Source organism: Acanthochromis polyacanthus, chromosome 6, assembly GCF_021347895.1.
Source record: "Acanthochromis polyacanthus isolate Apoly-LR-REF ecotype Palm Island chromosome 6, KAUST_Apoly_ChrSc, whole genome shotgun sequence".
NCBI classification, from domain to species: domain Eukaryota; kingdom Metazoa; phylum Chordata; class Actinopteri; family Pomacentridae; genus Acanthochromis; species Acanthochromis polyacanthus.
Genome location: NC_067118.1, coordinates 14,886,669 through 14,904,250, shown reverse-complemented (window position 1 = coordinate 14,904,250; position 17,582 = coordinate 14,886,669). Strand labels below are relative to the sequence as shown.

Sequence of the window (17,582 nt, the reverse complement as noted above, 5' to 3'; positions counted from 1 at the left end):
AAATTTTTTTCTCCGATGAAGTTGTATCAAGATGGAAGTCAAAAGAGTTGAGATATCTGCTCTCCTTTGTGCTGAACATCAGCCGGATGACCGTCCACAGAGTCGCGGAGAGGCTAAAGAATGTTGAAGATCTTTCAGGTCTTCACCATTCTTGAAAGATCATCTGAAAGATCTTCACCATTCTTGAGCCTCTCCGTGACTCTGTGGACGGTCATCCGGCTGATGTTCAGCTGCTTGGCCCTGTCAGACTTGTTGTGGCCAGCATGAAGGAGAGCAGATATCTCAACTCTTTTGACTTCCATCTTGAAACAACTTCACCGGAGAACAAATTTGTGTTAATGACACCTGCCTATAAGGTAGAACTTTCAGTTTGTTTAATGGAATTTTTCACTCCGACATGTAAACATCTCTAAAGATCATGAAACTGTGTAACAGAACTTTTGCGAAGCCCGGTATGCTTTCCCAGTGTAGGCATTATTGTTGTTTGAAACAACACTGTGGACAGACAAATCTAATCTGTATGCGGGCAACAACTGGGCAACGGGAGTGGTGATGGTGATGATGGTGAACTGTGTGGTCAGTGCAGGACAGTGCTGGAACGAAATTTTGGTATGTCCCTGAAACAATGAGTGTCTCTGGTACAGACAAATCCAGAGAGAACAGGCATAACATCCATTGCTGTGGTAGCAGCAACATAGATTTATATTGTATATCTTCCTTGTGCTTTCTGTCCATATCTCTACAAACGTAAAAATAAATATCCACAAAGTAATCACTCTCAGTCTTCCAAAAAATACAGTGCTACAGAGAGTAACCATGTCTCTGGTTATGTTTATGCATTCGACTCTATGGTTAAGTGAAGAGATTTTACTCATCATTGCACATATATCCCTGGTTAGGGGCCTAATACAACCAACACTATTTATTAAATGCAAAGAAGTTTTGTAAATAGCTAATAACTAATAACTAATATTCCATATATGGCTGGGTTGACTTTCCACATGCCAATTAAAACCAAACACACACATGCTTTATTGTTTGTCAGCTTGCTATAATTGGAAGCACAAAAGTGGCATGAAACATGAAAAAGACATTAGAGCAGTGTGACTGGCTAACCAAAAGTATAAGTCTGTGGAAAAAAAAGAATGGAAGATTTAGAATAAATGTGTGTGCATATGTGAACTTACTCATTCTTTCCGAAAGCGTACTTGTTAATAGTCTCAATAACGTCTTTAAAGAGGATCTTGGAGGTGAGGGTGTAGCCGTGGTGCACAATAGGCTCACCGTCCTGACCGTCCCAACAGTCAACTGAGGATAGCAAAGACCAGTCAGTATGAGCATGACAGTCAGGAGGAGTTCAAAAAGACAAGTCCTCAGAAATGTAGCAGAAATGTTCAAGTATTGTGTGTCCCAAAGTCTGATGAATTGAATATTCCTGTTAGCAGTAATTCTCTCACATGCTGTCAAAATAGAATTGCATGGAGTCTAATTGTTTCTCGGACCTCACTTTACTTTGGTTTCTGTTGCCCTGAGTCCTTAAGCAGAGATATGGCAGAGAGGGTATGATGATCTTTTCACAGTAGATAACTTTCACAGCTGTAGCATAGTTGTCCCAGTGAGGAACTGACCTCAATCTCTGTGCTTTCATTGGCATGACAGAATCTCCATTCAGGTACTGAATGACACTGACTGGAATAAAACAGTACTTGATCTAAGACATCTATCTTCATTCCTCAACTAACAAACCACCTAAAAAGACTCGACAAGGGAAGAGAAAGAACTTGGACTTGATAAGAAGATCCAGATTTAATAAGTTGCTACTTAATTTAGATTTTGCCTTAGCATGTTAAATACTTTGTTTCAACACAATCCTATTGCACATAGTAAGTTATAGGATATGAATCAAATAAGCAGCTTCAATCCAGAATAAATATCTGCACTTTTCTATGCGTTTAAAACATGACATTATTTTTGAAGATGATTTTAAATTGTGCCAAAATAGTCTCAGTGTATGTAAGAGTTCCACAAGGCTTTGCTGACCTTCCACACAGCGACAGCCAGCCTGCAGCACCCAGGCATACATGTCTACCCTGGACTGCGACATGAGCTGGTCACCCATCAGGTAGGTGTTGTGCGATGAGGCAATAAAGTAGTTACACAGCGGCTGGTTCATGTCCTGGTTGACGTTGTAGTGCTCTGGGTTGAAGATGTCCCCCGCTGGGCTGCGCATGTAATTAGTAAAACCTGAAAGGAAATTACAAAAACAGCATTTTCTCCACAGGACTCCTCTGACCTTTTCGTGCCTTTTAATGATCTATTCCAAAATATAAATTGTTGCTTGATAAGACTCACAGTGATGTGTTATGAAGTCATTTTTTTTAACAATAAAATATTTAAATCACATAGGGAGTTAATAAATAAAACAGCATTTTAACATTCAAACAATCACAATATTAACCTTAAATTAGGACAATGCAATTAACGCAAAGGGAGTAGAAAAACAAGATTTCTAGGCTACACTTTGTCCCCTCTGTCAGAATATGGGCTATTGTTACAAAATCAAATGAAGGAGAGCCTTTAACAATAAATTTGTGCAATTTTGAGAACAAAGTAGTAATTTTATCAGAAAAATATGCTTATATTTTAGGAACAAACTGTTTGATAAAAGCAGATTATATTACACAGGTACATTGTTGAGGTGTATTTGCAAGATATCGGGACATTTCAGTCATAATATTATGGCTTAAGAATTTTGAAAGAGACATTTTTTTTAATATCTGAAATGCTACCCTTGTACAAAGACAACTTCATTAGAATCATAATGACCCTTTGCACTGTTAGTTTTTATTAAATTTATGAAGCCACAAAATAGGAAAAAAGCAAACGTCTCATATTAAAAAAAAATGTGGCAAGTCGTCAACTTGTAAAGTTATTTACCGAATTTCCTCTCAGGGATTAACAAAGTATTTCTATTCTATTCTATTCTAGGACTGTAAGGCAGGTGAAGAAATGGCATTAGGAATTTCCAGCTGGTGATTGGTTCAAGAGCTAACAAATTCTGACTTCAAACCTTGTGGTATCACGCAACAACTATGGCTTTCTCTAATATTGACTGAAGACCTAAAATTAAGCTAAATGAAGCCAACAAAACAGGACAAGGCCATATAATGAAAACAAAGTGGTTCGAGTTCACAATTTCAGAAAGGTTGTGAAGAAATGCCAGTTAAGTGGAACTGTGGAAACCAAAATGAGATGTGAAGAGCAAGAAAACTGCATGTCTGCTAAGCAAAAGGCAAAACCTAACCTGCATATGAATACAGAGCTGCAGTAAGCTATAGCTGACAAGTATGGCGGTGTACTGCTCCACTGTGCAGCACTGAAATTACTGTATTAGCAAAAATCAGCAATTTTTTTCAGGAGAGCAGAAATCCTTGCACATAACTCTGCATTGCAGTCTGTATTATTTTCAATGTCAATAAAATCTCATGTTTTAAAAAAAAATTCTAAACACTTGGTGCTCACACTGCAGTGCTGAAAATGTTCATATTGTGAGCTCTTTGCACTACAGTATCTGTCAAGTGAATGAAAACTAATTAAGTACACTGAGAATGATAACAAAAGCAGAACTGAACTGAAATTGAATTGAAATAAAAGCCAACTGCCACCTTGAACAGATACACATAGACCAAGGACTGGAACAACTCTGTCAAAGCGCTCGTTTGCAGAGTTTTGGTTTTGCATAGAAACATTCTCCCCACACTTGGTTTAGCATTAAAAAGGAATTCTTCAAACAGAAGGTCAAATAAACATGTAATTTCCATTACACTTGTCTAGATGAAAAGTAACAGAATTCAGACTAATTTCAAACACAAAGTAATGAAAGAAATTAAAGTGGGCCTACCATCAATTCCAAGAACCGCTTGCTTCTGGTTCTCAGAGCATGGCTCAAATTTGTTGATAATCTCCAGACAATGGTCCTTGGTCACTTTGGTCATCTACGAAGTATGGATACATGTGTCAAAACAAATATTATGTATATGCTAAAAACAGGGTTAAAATTAAAATTATTGTTAACATAAATCCTCTTCCTCTTTCATCCTATGAGAAAGAGTAAAGGATAACACAGCTAGGTGAGCTGCCAATAGTGTCTTTGTCAATCTTGGCTACAGAATCTAACTGTTTTGCTGGTAACTGCTTTTTAGAGAGTCGAATTGCACCATCAGATTCCCATCTCTGTTGATCATTTAAAAGGGGCGGTCTCATTTCCTAACTGGGACATTCTCAAACTGTGTCTGTGCATTTCTAACAGTTTAAACTACATGACTGGCAAGGCTTTAGCTGGGTGTGTTTTAGCTGCAAATTAAATTTAGAAAATTTTAAACATACTTGGTGTGTAATCAATAACAGTAACAGTATTTGAAGCAGACTAGAGGCACACATCTGCACTTGATGGTACAGATGAGAGTGATGGGAATGTTATTAGTAATTGAAGAATAAAAGAGAAATATCATTCCAGACATACACTATAATACATTACTAAACATTTAAAATGCATATTTTACTTCAAGGTGTGTTACTAAGTTATCAACAAATGTTTAAATGTACATACAGGGTGTCCCTAAAGTCTGGACACACAGCAAAGCTCATTAATTCTAATGTTTTTTATTTGGCTCTACAGATTAAGTATGGCTTTGTCGAAAGAAGAACGAGTTGAACTGATACTTCTCAGTGGACATGAAGGATAGACACACAGAAAGACAGCAGATCAATTTAATGCATGTCATTGGATTCCACTTGGCTTTTCCACAGTGGTGAAGGTGGTTAAAAAGTTTTAAGAAATGGGCAGTATCATGGACAAATCCTGTTTTGGAAGACTAAATGTATTGGCCGAAACTAAAGAATGGCTTAAATTCATGCCAGCAACCCCAAAAACATTACTTCCCTAACCCTATCCCTATCTTTCGAAAAAGTCCATCCTTCACGTCCACTGAGAAGTACTAGTTCAACTCTTTCTTCTTTCGACAAAGCCTTACTTAATCTGTGGAGGCAAAAAATATATAGACAGGTAATGAGATTTCCTAGGAGTCCAGGCTTTAGGCACACCCTGCATTTTGCTATAAATGCTAAGCAGGGGGCTTAAAATCAAGTGTAAGATATTTTCACTAATATGGAAAAATGCTCAAGTTCAATTGCAAAGCTAATCATGTGTTCATTGTTATCACAAGTCTACGGATTTGGTCAGACTAACTTCACTTCTGAACGCCAACATTCAGCCTTGGGAAGAGTCTGGACTGTGTGGGAACACATCGGGCTACTGTTTGCCTTTAACACATCTTACTGTGTTTATCAGTTCCAGAAAAACAGTTAGCAGCAAAACTCAAACAGCTAAACAGCCAAACTGACATGCTACACATCACATCAGTGAAACCGACACTAACACAGTCTGTTTCGACACCAACAGGAAACTCTGCTGCACCGATGAATCATTTCCAACAAATCGCTTTACAAAATCACTTCAATAAAGAAGGAGGATAACAGCTTCATAAAAAAGAAATAATGTGGAATATAATGGGGAAAAATATAACCCAAGTCGAGCAGAAACAAACTATCCAAACACAGTATTGTGCTTTGAGAATTTGGAAATTTTTGTACATTGAACTAATTTGTCAGACTCCAGATGAGAAGAAGCAGCACACATCGGGTGCTTGAAGACCAACACGGTGTAATGCTCATTAACTAATGTTGCTTTTTGGGAGATGGTATCATTACCATGGAAAATGACTTCATTCGAAACAAAAGAAAAGAAAAAAGGAAACTGCATATTGAGTGTTGTAATGATACTAATGCTAAAATCCCTCTAAGATTTCACTGTTTACATTTCTCATCTAGGTTAAGCTTTAAGCTCACCTGATAGAAACTAAAACCAAGGACTTTTGTAGGTATTTATTCAACAAAGCTATGAAAAACATAGTTTTTCATCTTATCCTTTGTAGCAACCTGTGGGGAGCATTCCAATTTGATTGAGTCGGTATTCAGAAAACCATGTTCAAGCCTCGAGGCTTAAAAAATGTCTGTATGGGACCTTCTAGGCACCCCCAAAAACAGCACAAAGTCATGTTAATGTGATGAAACCAAATATTTATACTGGATTCAAATTTGAATGAGCCACATGAAATCATCACTATGTGTGCTTTCCGATTGACCATGGGAGTGAGCCTCTTCTGTTGAGGAACTTTAGGGGCAATGCCACTGGGTTGTTGCACGTACACACTACTGATCCCGTATGTTAGGGTGACCATACATCCTCTTTTGCCCTGACATATCCTCTTTTGAGAGGCTGTCCGGCCTGTCCGGCCGGCGTTTATAAAGTCCTTCAAATGTCCGGGTTTTTGAACTGAAATTTTTTCGCGCGCGAGCTGGAAGTGTGTCCTCTTTTCAGAGAAACAGAATATGGTCACCCTACCGTATGTTTGGTCCTGTTGTCGCATCTCTTCCCTCCGCCGGGTGAAAAAATTGCTGGGCATTTGGTGGTTAGAGCGCTTTTTGTACAATTTCCTGGCATGATTTTTCATTTTCATGTGGTCTATCAGCGCTTGGCATCCTCTGTCACTGTATTTTGTCTCATCGTCACACACCATGCACCTCGCTTTCCCAGCTACATCTAACTTTCGATAATGCTCTCCAATCGTTGTTTCCAACGCGTGCTTTTGGTGCGTAAGCTTCATGGATTTCGCCAACCACTCCCAATTCCACTTGACGCGACTTGCTCTATTCTCCTCTTTCCTGTCAATAATTCTAGCCATATTCTTCTTTCTCCCTGTCCTCCTTCTTCGCGCGACCACACAAACTGCCTTCCACTCTCGTAAAATGGTAGTTCTCGCGTTACTGAATTTGAACACGATGTACGTGAAAGTAAACATTGCAAGCCAGCGCACTGCTGACAACTATGTGCGATCCAACCCTATACCCCTTACACCCCATATTTTTTTTCTCATCGAATTTGGGCGATTCACATTGGGTCTCAACATTGATACCTCGATACGCGAATTTTCGCGGATCCGCGACTAAATAACATGCCTGTAGTAAGAAATAGAGCCTACCTGGCCTCCAGCTGCTCCTCAATTCTGATGCAATCTAGAAGTCCTAAGCTACATTAGATGCTACTAGCTTAGCACATCCAAATTCCTCATTCAAAAGTAGAGAGTTGCATTAGTTTTTTCACAAAAAAGAAAAATGCATAAAGTAAAGAAGGATATTATCTTCAATTCAGTTGTATCAATATGGGAAAAATGATACATTTCTGGGCTAACTTCAGACTGCCATTGAAATGCAGATATAGTATGTACCTTTTGTTCCGTCTGTAGGAAGTTGGCCAAGTCGTCTGTGTCGAGGTGGTCTTTGTGGTTGCTGTAGGTAAGCATGAGGAGGTACAGATCTCTGCGGGTCGACATCATCTTGTAGAAGGAGCAGAACTCCTCAAAGCCCAATGTTCCCTGGTTGTCATCTGTGTCTGCCTCCTACACAGAGTAAAAGGAAAGTTTTAGTCTTGTAACTTTTGACAGACTTGTCAAGACCTCAGTGCGCAGAGGGTCTGTTTTTCCTTCACTGAAGAATTTAATTATGCTGAATCTCAATCCAGTATTGAATTAAAATCCCATAAATTCTTAATTGATTAAATTATTATATTATAGATTACAATATTATTATCAATGTATTATAGTGTTAAATTATGGATATGTTTGAGAATTGTTTGGACAAAGAAGCAGTGATGACTGGAAATGAGGCTGGTATCGAAATGTAAGTAAAATGAGAGCTTTTATATGTTAGAGAAAGCCATAGTTGTTGCGTGACACAACTGATGGAACCAAAAATTTGTCTTACTTAAAAATTGCAAATATACTGACTAAAATAATATCACATTCAAAAATAATTCTGCTACATATGAGAATAATATGTAATCAACTTTAAATGTTATTTTGTAACCACGTGGATTTTCCCAACACTGTTTCCACTGTAGCCATATATCAACTTCCTCTAAGCCCCAACAATTGCCATCATATCTTTCCCTAATGCCCAAGGTCTTGATGTCACAGGTTGCTTCTTTTGTCCTGAGGCAGCCACAGCTCAGGTGGTAAAGCAGGTTGTCAACAAATTGCAAAGTTGGTGGTTTAATATCCAGCCCCTCCACATACTGAAGTGTCCTTGGGCAAGACACTGAACCCCACACTGCTCCCGCTCAAAGAGCACCTTGTATTGCAGCTCTGCCATTAGTGTGTGTGTGTATGGGTGAACAAGAAAAGCTTTTTAGAACCTAGCTAAAATTAAACGGTGTGATGCAAGTGTAGAACATTTACCATTCCACAGTTTATAGCACTGCTTTTGCTATACTACAAGAGGAGATGTCCTAATCGGTTCAAGGCATTTTTTACCTAATTAGTAGCACCTTTTTTTTTTTTTTTTTGGGGGGGGGGGGGGGGGGGGGGCATTTTTAATATCTGGATACCGCCGTAGCAAACAAATATTCGGGTCCAGCCCTATACAATATCCACTAATATCTGCAATGCGAGTATTTCGTGAGGTGGGAGTAAAAGAGCTGCATTTAAAACTACTAATTTGATATGGGATCTAAAAAGCAAACATGTAACAGAACACAGTAAGTTCACTCAGTTACCTCATCCAAAGGCTACACTAAAGCAACACATGCTGGAGGCTACTTTTTCAAAGAGAAAGAAAGTCCCTAGGAGATCGACAAGATCCAAAAGATTATAGAGAGGGTAACTGAATTGATTGCGTTAAATGAACAGCCGTTGCTGTGGAAGAGAATACAGGTTTTCACTGTGAAGTTTGAAGTTTTTGAAGGAATAACACACCCAAACCTCTGGACACTATATTTCAGATAGTGCCCTACCAAACATGGCTGGCATAATATTAAGAAACAGCCTGGCGGCAGAAATGCAATTCTTTTCTTCATACACTGCAGAGCAATTCAGCAGTCAAGCATGGGCATTGGCCTGAGTTTTCAGCTGTAGTGTATTTGAAGTTTGTATTATGTAAGAACCTAATTATGAAATTATTCTTATTGGATCGGGGGTAAGAAAAGTGGGAAAAAAAACTTGATTGGAACATCCCTTCCATAGGTACTAGCGATCCATGAAGACAAGTAATGCACTCATTTTCTTTATTCAACAGAAATGTATTTCTCTAAAGACTGTAAAATAAAAATGTAATGATGTTTGTGTCAAACATTATTATCAACCCATGTAAGACGATTTTGGAGAATATATTCTCAGTATCATCATTACTATGTCATTATCTAGTCTATGTACCAACTTGCATAATTGTTGTCAGCTCATATAGCATTAAAAGGTTTGGTTCTGCTAGGTTTTTTTCTAGTTTTAATGAGCTGGAAAAATATTGAGTCAGCTCATAGAAGGTTAAATTTGTGTACAAAATGATGTTAACAAATGAACTGTAGTTAGTCGTACCATGACCCGTGTAATCCTTGCTTGAGTTCACTGAGGCACTCCGTGACCACTTCCATATGCCAGGCAGCACTGGAGGCAGCCACTTACTGTAGGGCAATGACGTCTGTGCTAGTCGGCGCTTGGAATCTAATCAGCTTGGTGTACTATATTCACTGGGTAGAGAATAGCATATAGAGGATGATACATACTGTAGATCTAAACTGAGCTTCTACATTTACTGCATACAGTTCCACAGGCTTTTTAATATTTGATTCCATCAGATGTGTAACTGTACAAATAATGTATGTGGGGTATGGGAACACTATAATAAAGAAGTTAATATAAAAGGTATTGTGACCATGTACTCTGTCTGTCATACAATGCCGATCTAAAGGGAAATTCCTTTCCATTACCACCCAGGAGAATGCAGGAGGAAAGTTTCACCAGTTGCTCAGGTCTGCCATGAACCCTACCTTGGAGGACGTCTGCTTGTAGCCTGAAACTTGTGACCACTGTAAATGTACCGCATGCACGACTGCTGCACATGCTCCAGGAAACAAACAGTGATCAAAATAAAATCTTACTTGTGGACTAAGTTGCTATATCCTATAAAAGGTGAAACAAAAGCTTGCTTTGAGGAGAGACTGCTTATATCATCTCCACCTTTAGAATTCATTCTGAAAAGATTTGTAATTCAATTAGTCGCTGTGACCACTGTGAGATACCTGCTTTCCATTGACAGTGCACAAACACAGTGGAAAGCTCTATGTTCTCCAGAAATCCCGTGCTCTGTTCACTTACTGTGTTTGGTACAGCTTAAAAAAAAAAATAATAAAATCACATTGAAACAGTGGTACAGATCAATCTGTAACCGACTGCCATATTCCGTAAAAAGTGTGCAGTCATAGCCTTTTTATGGCTTAAACTTTGACAAATATTTATGGGAACTCTGTGCTTGTGTCTGTTCAACATGATGGCCAATGCATCCGTCTCCGGCACATATCCTAGTATGAATAATGCATCTGCTGTCCACCCTCAAACTCCACATCACTCAGCACACTGAGATGCTTAAACCCTCAACTGGCATTCACAACTTAATGTAACATTTCGTTGGTTGTATCAAAATAAAGTCTATGTGAACAAGTGCGGCAATAAAACATTAACTCATGCACAACAAGCATATGTTATCATGAAACCAAAAACATAAGCTACAACTCTTGTCTTTTGGGTCTCAGATTTTTTTTCTCTTTCTCAAAGGACAACATAGGATATGTGGCAGATACTGCACACTGTAACAGAGACATAATTAAGAAAAACTCAAGTCATGAAACTAAACAAAAGCAAAATTCTGCATTATGGGATTTTCAAACTTACAATGTTTACTTCTGTAAATGTATTTCAAGTTAGAGTAGCAACACAACAATACAAAAACTTCATTAATCCCCGAAAGGAAACTCAATTGTGTGGGCTCTCATCTGTTTACTTTAGAATTAAATAGTCTAATTGCTGATGGTAAGAAAGATTTTCTGAATCTTTCTGTCCTGCAGTGCAGGGAAAGGAGCCGTCCACCACCGATGTTTCGTTGCTCATTGAGGCAGATTTGAAGTGGATGATCCATGTTTGTCAGAATAAACAAATAAGGAAGTGTGTTAAGTATAGATTTGTGTTTATCATGGTTTGCATTGTTCAGATTTTCATCAGAGGGACAATCATGTAACTCATGTGAATCACACACATAAAAAGATACAAAATGGCCTCCATCAGCACACATCAGTAGTTTCAGCTGGGAGGAGAGCATGTAATCCTGTACACAGGCAATACGGAAGCTTTTAGTCCTCTTTACTAAATGTGCAAAAGAACTGTGTCAGTCATCTGAACCCTAACACACAACACCACATACACCAATACATTTAGCCAAATGAATGTCACCACCATGCTCTGTCTCTGGCATAACTGATACACAGGAAGTAAACTGACTCATGGACACAAGACAAACACTTCACATCATCATACTCGGCTGTTGGTTTTGCGTATTTGACACTTAGTTGTCGCGACCATGTGACACACAGATCCAATTACTCATATGGCAAGAATTATTACAGAACTGTGCTGTGAGCAGACAACACTGTGTTGTGGCAAATCTGCAGTGATAGATTCCTTTTGTTGTTATTCTTTATATCTACAGGAATCACCAATACACCGACAAGGGAAAAAAACATGGAAACACATCATCAGTTATCATTACTCAGCATCATTATTAATTCTCTTTTCTTCTCAGAAGCAATTTTTGTATTCAGGGCACACTAAGTCTTGGGGGAATAACAAGAGTAGTGGAAGCACAGCTGAAAAAACAGAAACTTCTTATTGGACAGAAAACATCAATCTAGCCTCATTCATCCTATTCATTATGTATGAATCCAGGCACTTAGGTTGTTAGCAGGCTTCTGCTTAATGTTTATAGCTCAAAAGCCAATATGGATTAATTCACCACTTAGTATTGCAGCACCATCTTCCTACAAAGTGTACCCTCCACATGTACATCTGCAAGTCTCCACTGTGATTAAACACTGAGCAAAGCCTCTGCTGGGGAGGTCTCTTTCTTTGCGCTCATTTAGAACTGTAGTAACAGCTCCAGCTATAAAATTAAAGGATCCTGATGGAGTGCGAAGCTCCTCTAGTGGAGTCAAGTAATTTGTCAGAAGTCAAGTCAGAAAATAGTCCATGTCACCAGTCAGCTAGCTAGACAGCATTAAAGGAATATACTGGGGTCATTATGCAGAGACTACTTTATCTTCTGAGTGACAAGTTGACGACTGAAGGGGCAGCGCTAACTACAAATATACAGGTACATGTACTTTTTCTTTTGGTAGTTGGTGTCTTTCGTGATTTGGGTGAAACATCATGGATTCGTAATAACTTTCAGTTTTTAAGTCAGTTTATTGAAACATTGCACTCATGCGCCCTACATTACTCCTTTACTGAGCACAGTTCTAAATCAACAACAACACGGTCTTTCTTTCTGGCTTCCCCCACAATAATCACATCAAACGGATCTGTATAATTTGATGTTTGTCTTCTTGGCTTTTGATCAAAAAAGCATACTGGGAGCAATTGCTCTTTCTGCACAGTCAGAAAACTGAGCCATAGATGTCTTGATATTTAAATACCTAAATCTCTATATTATTCACAGAACATAACTAGGTGTGAGGTTGAAAAAAATTCTTTGGTTAAAAATTGGGACTCTCTAAAGGATAGTCACTCACATCTATGTTTCTCTTGTATTAGTGTGAGTCGATGTCTTAATTGAACAGTAGTGAAAAAGGCCTGATGTTGCACATATGGGGGAACTATAAGATTCTGTAAAGGTAGCCTGTAAATATTGAAGATAAAACCACCTAAAGATAATTAGGCAGTACTAGTAGGCAAAAGAAAATATTGTTCTGCTTAGTCGTGTACTTTTTATTATAGCAAATTGGAGAAGTTCTGAGAAGTAAAAAAAAATACATGGAGAGGTGAACAGCCACAATAAAGTCAGTGCATGTCCATTTTTGACCAAAGCTGATTATTTAAGTGACTGCAGAGTTTTCAACACCAATCGAAGACCTGGTTTCAAAGCTGCTGCTGAGAAAAACAGCAGCCAAGACTTACATTTGTCACAGAGGATGGGCTCAAAAAGACAGAGTGAATATGCTGTCAGAGAAGATGATTCTGAGCTTAGAGAGCGTGACCAGATTAATGAGATCTCAGGGAAACTATCCAACAAGAAGTGTGAAAGTGTTTCCTATCTTCAAGTCTTTTTCTCGAGCACAGATGTTCAGGGTTTCTCAACACAAAAATATTCAATAAAATTTCATGAAACAAGTCGAAATTGGTTACTTCCTTGGGTTTCTCATGTCTCCCTGCACGTTCAGTTGTGTTCATATTTCAGTCAGAACTCACTAGTGGCATAGTTTCTGACATTTTCTGCTGTTTTCCAATGCCTGAATTTGCTTTTTAATGGAAACGTTGAAAATGACAGTAAAGTTGACCTTCAGTGAACCCGGTGTTTCACATTTGATTTTTTTAGTCCGGAAAGAATCAAAATTAATGGCTGGCTGTGCTGCATATATTTAGATACAAATTCTTGTACACACAGTCCCTCCATTTCTAATACTTAATATTACATGTTAATTTGTGTTATATGTGTATATTTGTGAATATTTATGTATTCTCTTGTAATTAACTTTATTTCAATCAGCACAGACAATCAACCACCTAAATATACAGCATACAGCATGTGCATTCAGAAATACTCTGGTGATACAGCTGTGGTATGTATGAGGAATGGGCAGGAAGGTAAATACATGAACCTGATGATGGCCTTCATTGACTGGGCCAATAAGAACTGTCTTCTGCTGAACATTTCCAAGACCGAGGAGTTGTTCGTGGACTTTCATAGGTCTAAGCTGCAGCCTATCAGTATTAGTGGAAAGGGCATTGAAGTGGTGTAAACCTACAGATATTGGGTTTGTACCTTGACAAAAGACTGCATTTGTCCATAAACACTGATGAACAGCACCAGAAGAGGCTTTCTTCCTCAGAAGATTAAGATCCTTTGACATATGCAGGGAAATGCTGCATATGTTCTACTAGTCAGTGGTGGCCAGTGTTCTTTTCTGTGCTGTGGTCTGTCGGGGTGGCAGTATGACTGAGAGGAACACCAGGTGACTGGACAGGCTGGTGAAGAAGGCTGGTTCTGTGCTTGGCAGGAGTCTGGACTCACTGAAGACTGTGGTTGAGAGACGCATACAGGGCACAATGCAGTCCACCTTTAAATATGCCAGCCATCCTCCTCACAGCATCCTGGCTGGATAGAGGAGCAGCTACAGTAAGCAGCTCATCTCACTGCACTGAAGGACTGAACAGTTCAGGATCCTTTGTCCCCACAGCCATCAGGCTCTATAACACCTCAGTCAAGATCAGCAGCTCATGATTTGAACTGTCGGCTGCTGCACTCCAGTGACTCAACTTAACTGTGCAATAAACCAATATTACTGAGCCCACTAGGACCCATGCACCACACCCCTCCTGTATGCTCGTTATTGGTTTCTGTTTTCACACTGCATATTTTACTTCATAACACGCCATCTATTGCGTTTTGTACTCTTAAAATACTCTGTTTTTACAGTAAATAACACAAATTTGCACTTTATTGTAAATATTAATCATTATTTGTACACCTCTATATATACCTGCATTTTAGGCACTTTATGTTTGTTCAACCGGCACCATTTGCATGCCAATTGCAAACTCTAACTTTATATCCATTCACAGTTGCTAACAAGAAAAGCACTCAGAATTCAGTACTCCACAAAGGCTGCTCAGTCTTTGCATCATTTCTGACAGATGAAATCTTTAATAAATAAACACGCTTTGCTTAAAACATCCCCCGCCTTATATATTGTGCCTCTAAGTGCAAGAAATAATAATATATACTGGACGATACACCTACAAAATGATACATCTTCACTACAATGAAAACAATCAGGTCAAGGTCATACACCAAAAAAGGCAGATCTACATTATGCACAGGTGGCGTTGGTGCAATATGCATGAAATCCTTCAGGTAGTTTCTGACATATGCTCCACAAACAGAATCAAAAAATATTTGAAGTGCCTCACAATGACCTTGAAAATCAGGTCAAGGTCATGCACCCGAAAAAGCACATTTACATTACTAACAGGCTTAGTGTGTGCAATATGAAGGAAAACCTTCAACTGGTTTCTCAGATATGCTCCGGAAACAAAAAAATATTTGAAGTGCCTCACAATGACCTTGAAAATCAGGTCAAAGTCATATACCCAAAAAGGCAGATCTACATTATGCACAGGTGGTGTGGGTGCAATATGCATGAAATACTTCAGGTAGTTTCTGACATATGCTCCAGAAACAGAATCAAAAACATATTTGAAGTGCCTCACAATGACCTTGAAAATCAGGTCAAGGTCATGCACCCCAAAAGGCACATCTACATTACCAACAGGCTTAGTGTGTGCAATATGAGTGAAATTCCTCAACTAGTTTCTGACATATGCTCCGGAAACCAAAAAAATATTTGAAGTGCCTCACTATGACCTTGAAAATCAGGTCAAGGTCATGCACCCCAAAAGGCACATCTATACTATATAGAGATGGCCTGGGTGCAATATGAATGAAATCCCTCAAGTAGTTTCTAAGATATGCTTTGGAAACCAAAAAATATTTGAAGTGCCTCACTATGACCTTGAAAATCAGGTCAAGGTCATGCACCCCAAAAGGCACATCTATACTATATAGAGATGGCCTGGGTGCAATATGAATTAAATCCCTCAAGTAGTTTCTGAGATATGCTCCGGAAACGAAATGTGGACGTACGGACGGACAGACGGACAGACAGACATACGGACAGACGTGCCCACCCCAATATCCCCCTCCGTGCCAGCGGGGGATAATAAAAATGACCTTGCGCTGAGTACAGGCGTGTGTTATGCATGTGTACGTTATGTACAGATACTGAATAGCGTCACCTAAATATGTAGTAGGACCTGATGGGACTCAGAAACACCCCCACAATTCAATCAATTGTTCCTTGTTTCATTTCCAATGAACAAGTCCCAGTAAGTCCGCAGCAGTGGAATTGTAGTAGGATCGCAACCATGTGATTGTCAGCACCATCATCTCACAACGACACAAATCTTTAAATCTGTGACTCCAGACTATAAGCTGTATCACTGCCAAAATCTTATGAGGTGGTCCTTGTGTCATTTCTAACCTTCCCTGAAAATTTCATCCAAGTCTGTTTATGAGTAATATTGCGGACAAGGAAGGACAAATGTACGCTGATCGGCACATAACTAATAATAATACGGCTCAGTTCTTCTTGTGATGCCGGTTGTTCATGGCAAGCTGTAAGCTGATGTGTGGAATGCTGCTGAACTGCACCTGACAAGTATTTCTAATATTTTGCTTACCCTCCACAGAATAAATGTGCCGGACAAAATGCACACTTTCTGTATAGGATAATTGTTAATCTTACAATTTAAAGAAACATGTTCTGAAATGTGAGCAGATTAGATACAATACGTGTGCAGACTCATACCGTCTTCCAAATTGGAAAGCGGTCAAGTCTGCAGGCTTTTCCTCTTCTTGCTAAGTAGGTTAAGCTAAGAAACTCGCCAAGGTAACACACAAATCTGTCAGTGGCTGAAGACACAGACACACACAAACACACACAAGGCCAGATCAGTCCCTGGTCTGTTTACCCTGTATTACACCAGAGGCCATCTGTGTCCCAACAGCACCATATGGGTGACTGTAAACAGGCCACTGGACTTAGTGATAGCAGGCTAGCTGCTCTGTAGGAGAAGGGCTAAAACAACATGTTTAACATGCCAGAATGCTAATCCCTCTGCTGTAAAGACATTAGTGGCTGAACTGTGTGTTAGCCAACAGCTACAGTGGTCAGTGTCTTTACTACTCATTCACAGACTGCCAGGAAGTAGGAATACACTGCAGTCTCAAGTGAGCTGATAAGTCCCTTTGCTGTCTTAAGCCCCCTTTTAGGCATAAGATGTGTAACATTGCTGCTTTATCAATCTATTGAAGTGCCAGTATTCAGTCACAGGTCACTTTGTAGCAACCTACATTCCTCACAGATTCATTTAAAAAAAAAAAAAAAAAACTTCCACAGAGAGACACAGACAGTCACCGTAGGCATGCAATATGGCACACACAAGAGGTTAGAGAGTAGGACAAGTAAGCTATAACAAATATCAATGGATAAATAAATAAAAGACTGAGTGTAAACTAATAGCAATCTCATCAAGCTGTCCAAACAGCTAATTAACCTAGTTTACTTTTTGAATGTTGGAACTATGACAAGAAAAGGTAGAGAGCTGTTTGACATGATGCAGAGGAGGAAGGTGGACATACGGTGTCTCCAGGAGACCAGGCGGAAAGGTAGTAAAGCTAGAAGTTTAGGAGCAGGGTTCAAGTTGTTCTACCATAGTGTAGATAGGAAGAGAAATGGAGAAAGAGTTATCTTGAAGGAGGAGTTTGTTAGGAATGTCCTGGAGGTAAAAAGAGTGTCAGATCGAGTG

At 39.1% G+C, this 17,582-nt stretch overlaps 1 protein-coding gene across 1 annotated transcript in view; it reads right to left on the bottom strand.

Annotated features, from left to right (window-relative positions):
- The window catches only part of plch2a (phospholipase C, eta 2a), a 204,280-nt gene that overhangs the window by 42,157 nt on the left and 144,541 nt on the right, over window positions 1–17,582 (bottom strand). Inside the window, exons 5-8 of the mRNA XM_051949439.1 lie at window positions 7,347–7,517; window positions 3,902–3,995; window positions 2,041–2,244; window positions 1,188–1,308 (exon numbers count right to left, since the gene is read on the bottom strand). Of these exons, the coding sequence (XP_051805399.1) occupies window positions 1,188–1,308; window positions 2,041–2,244; window positions 3,902–3,995; window positions 7,347–7,517 (590 nt within the window). The remainder of the gene's footprint in view (window positions 1–1,187; window positions 1,309–2,040; window positions 2,245–3,901; window positions 3,996–7,346; window positions 7,518–17,582) is intronic.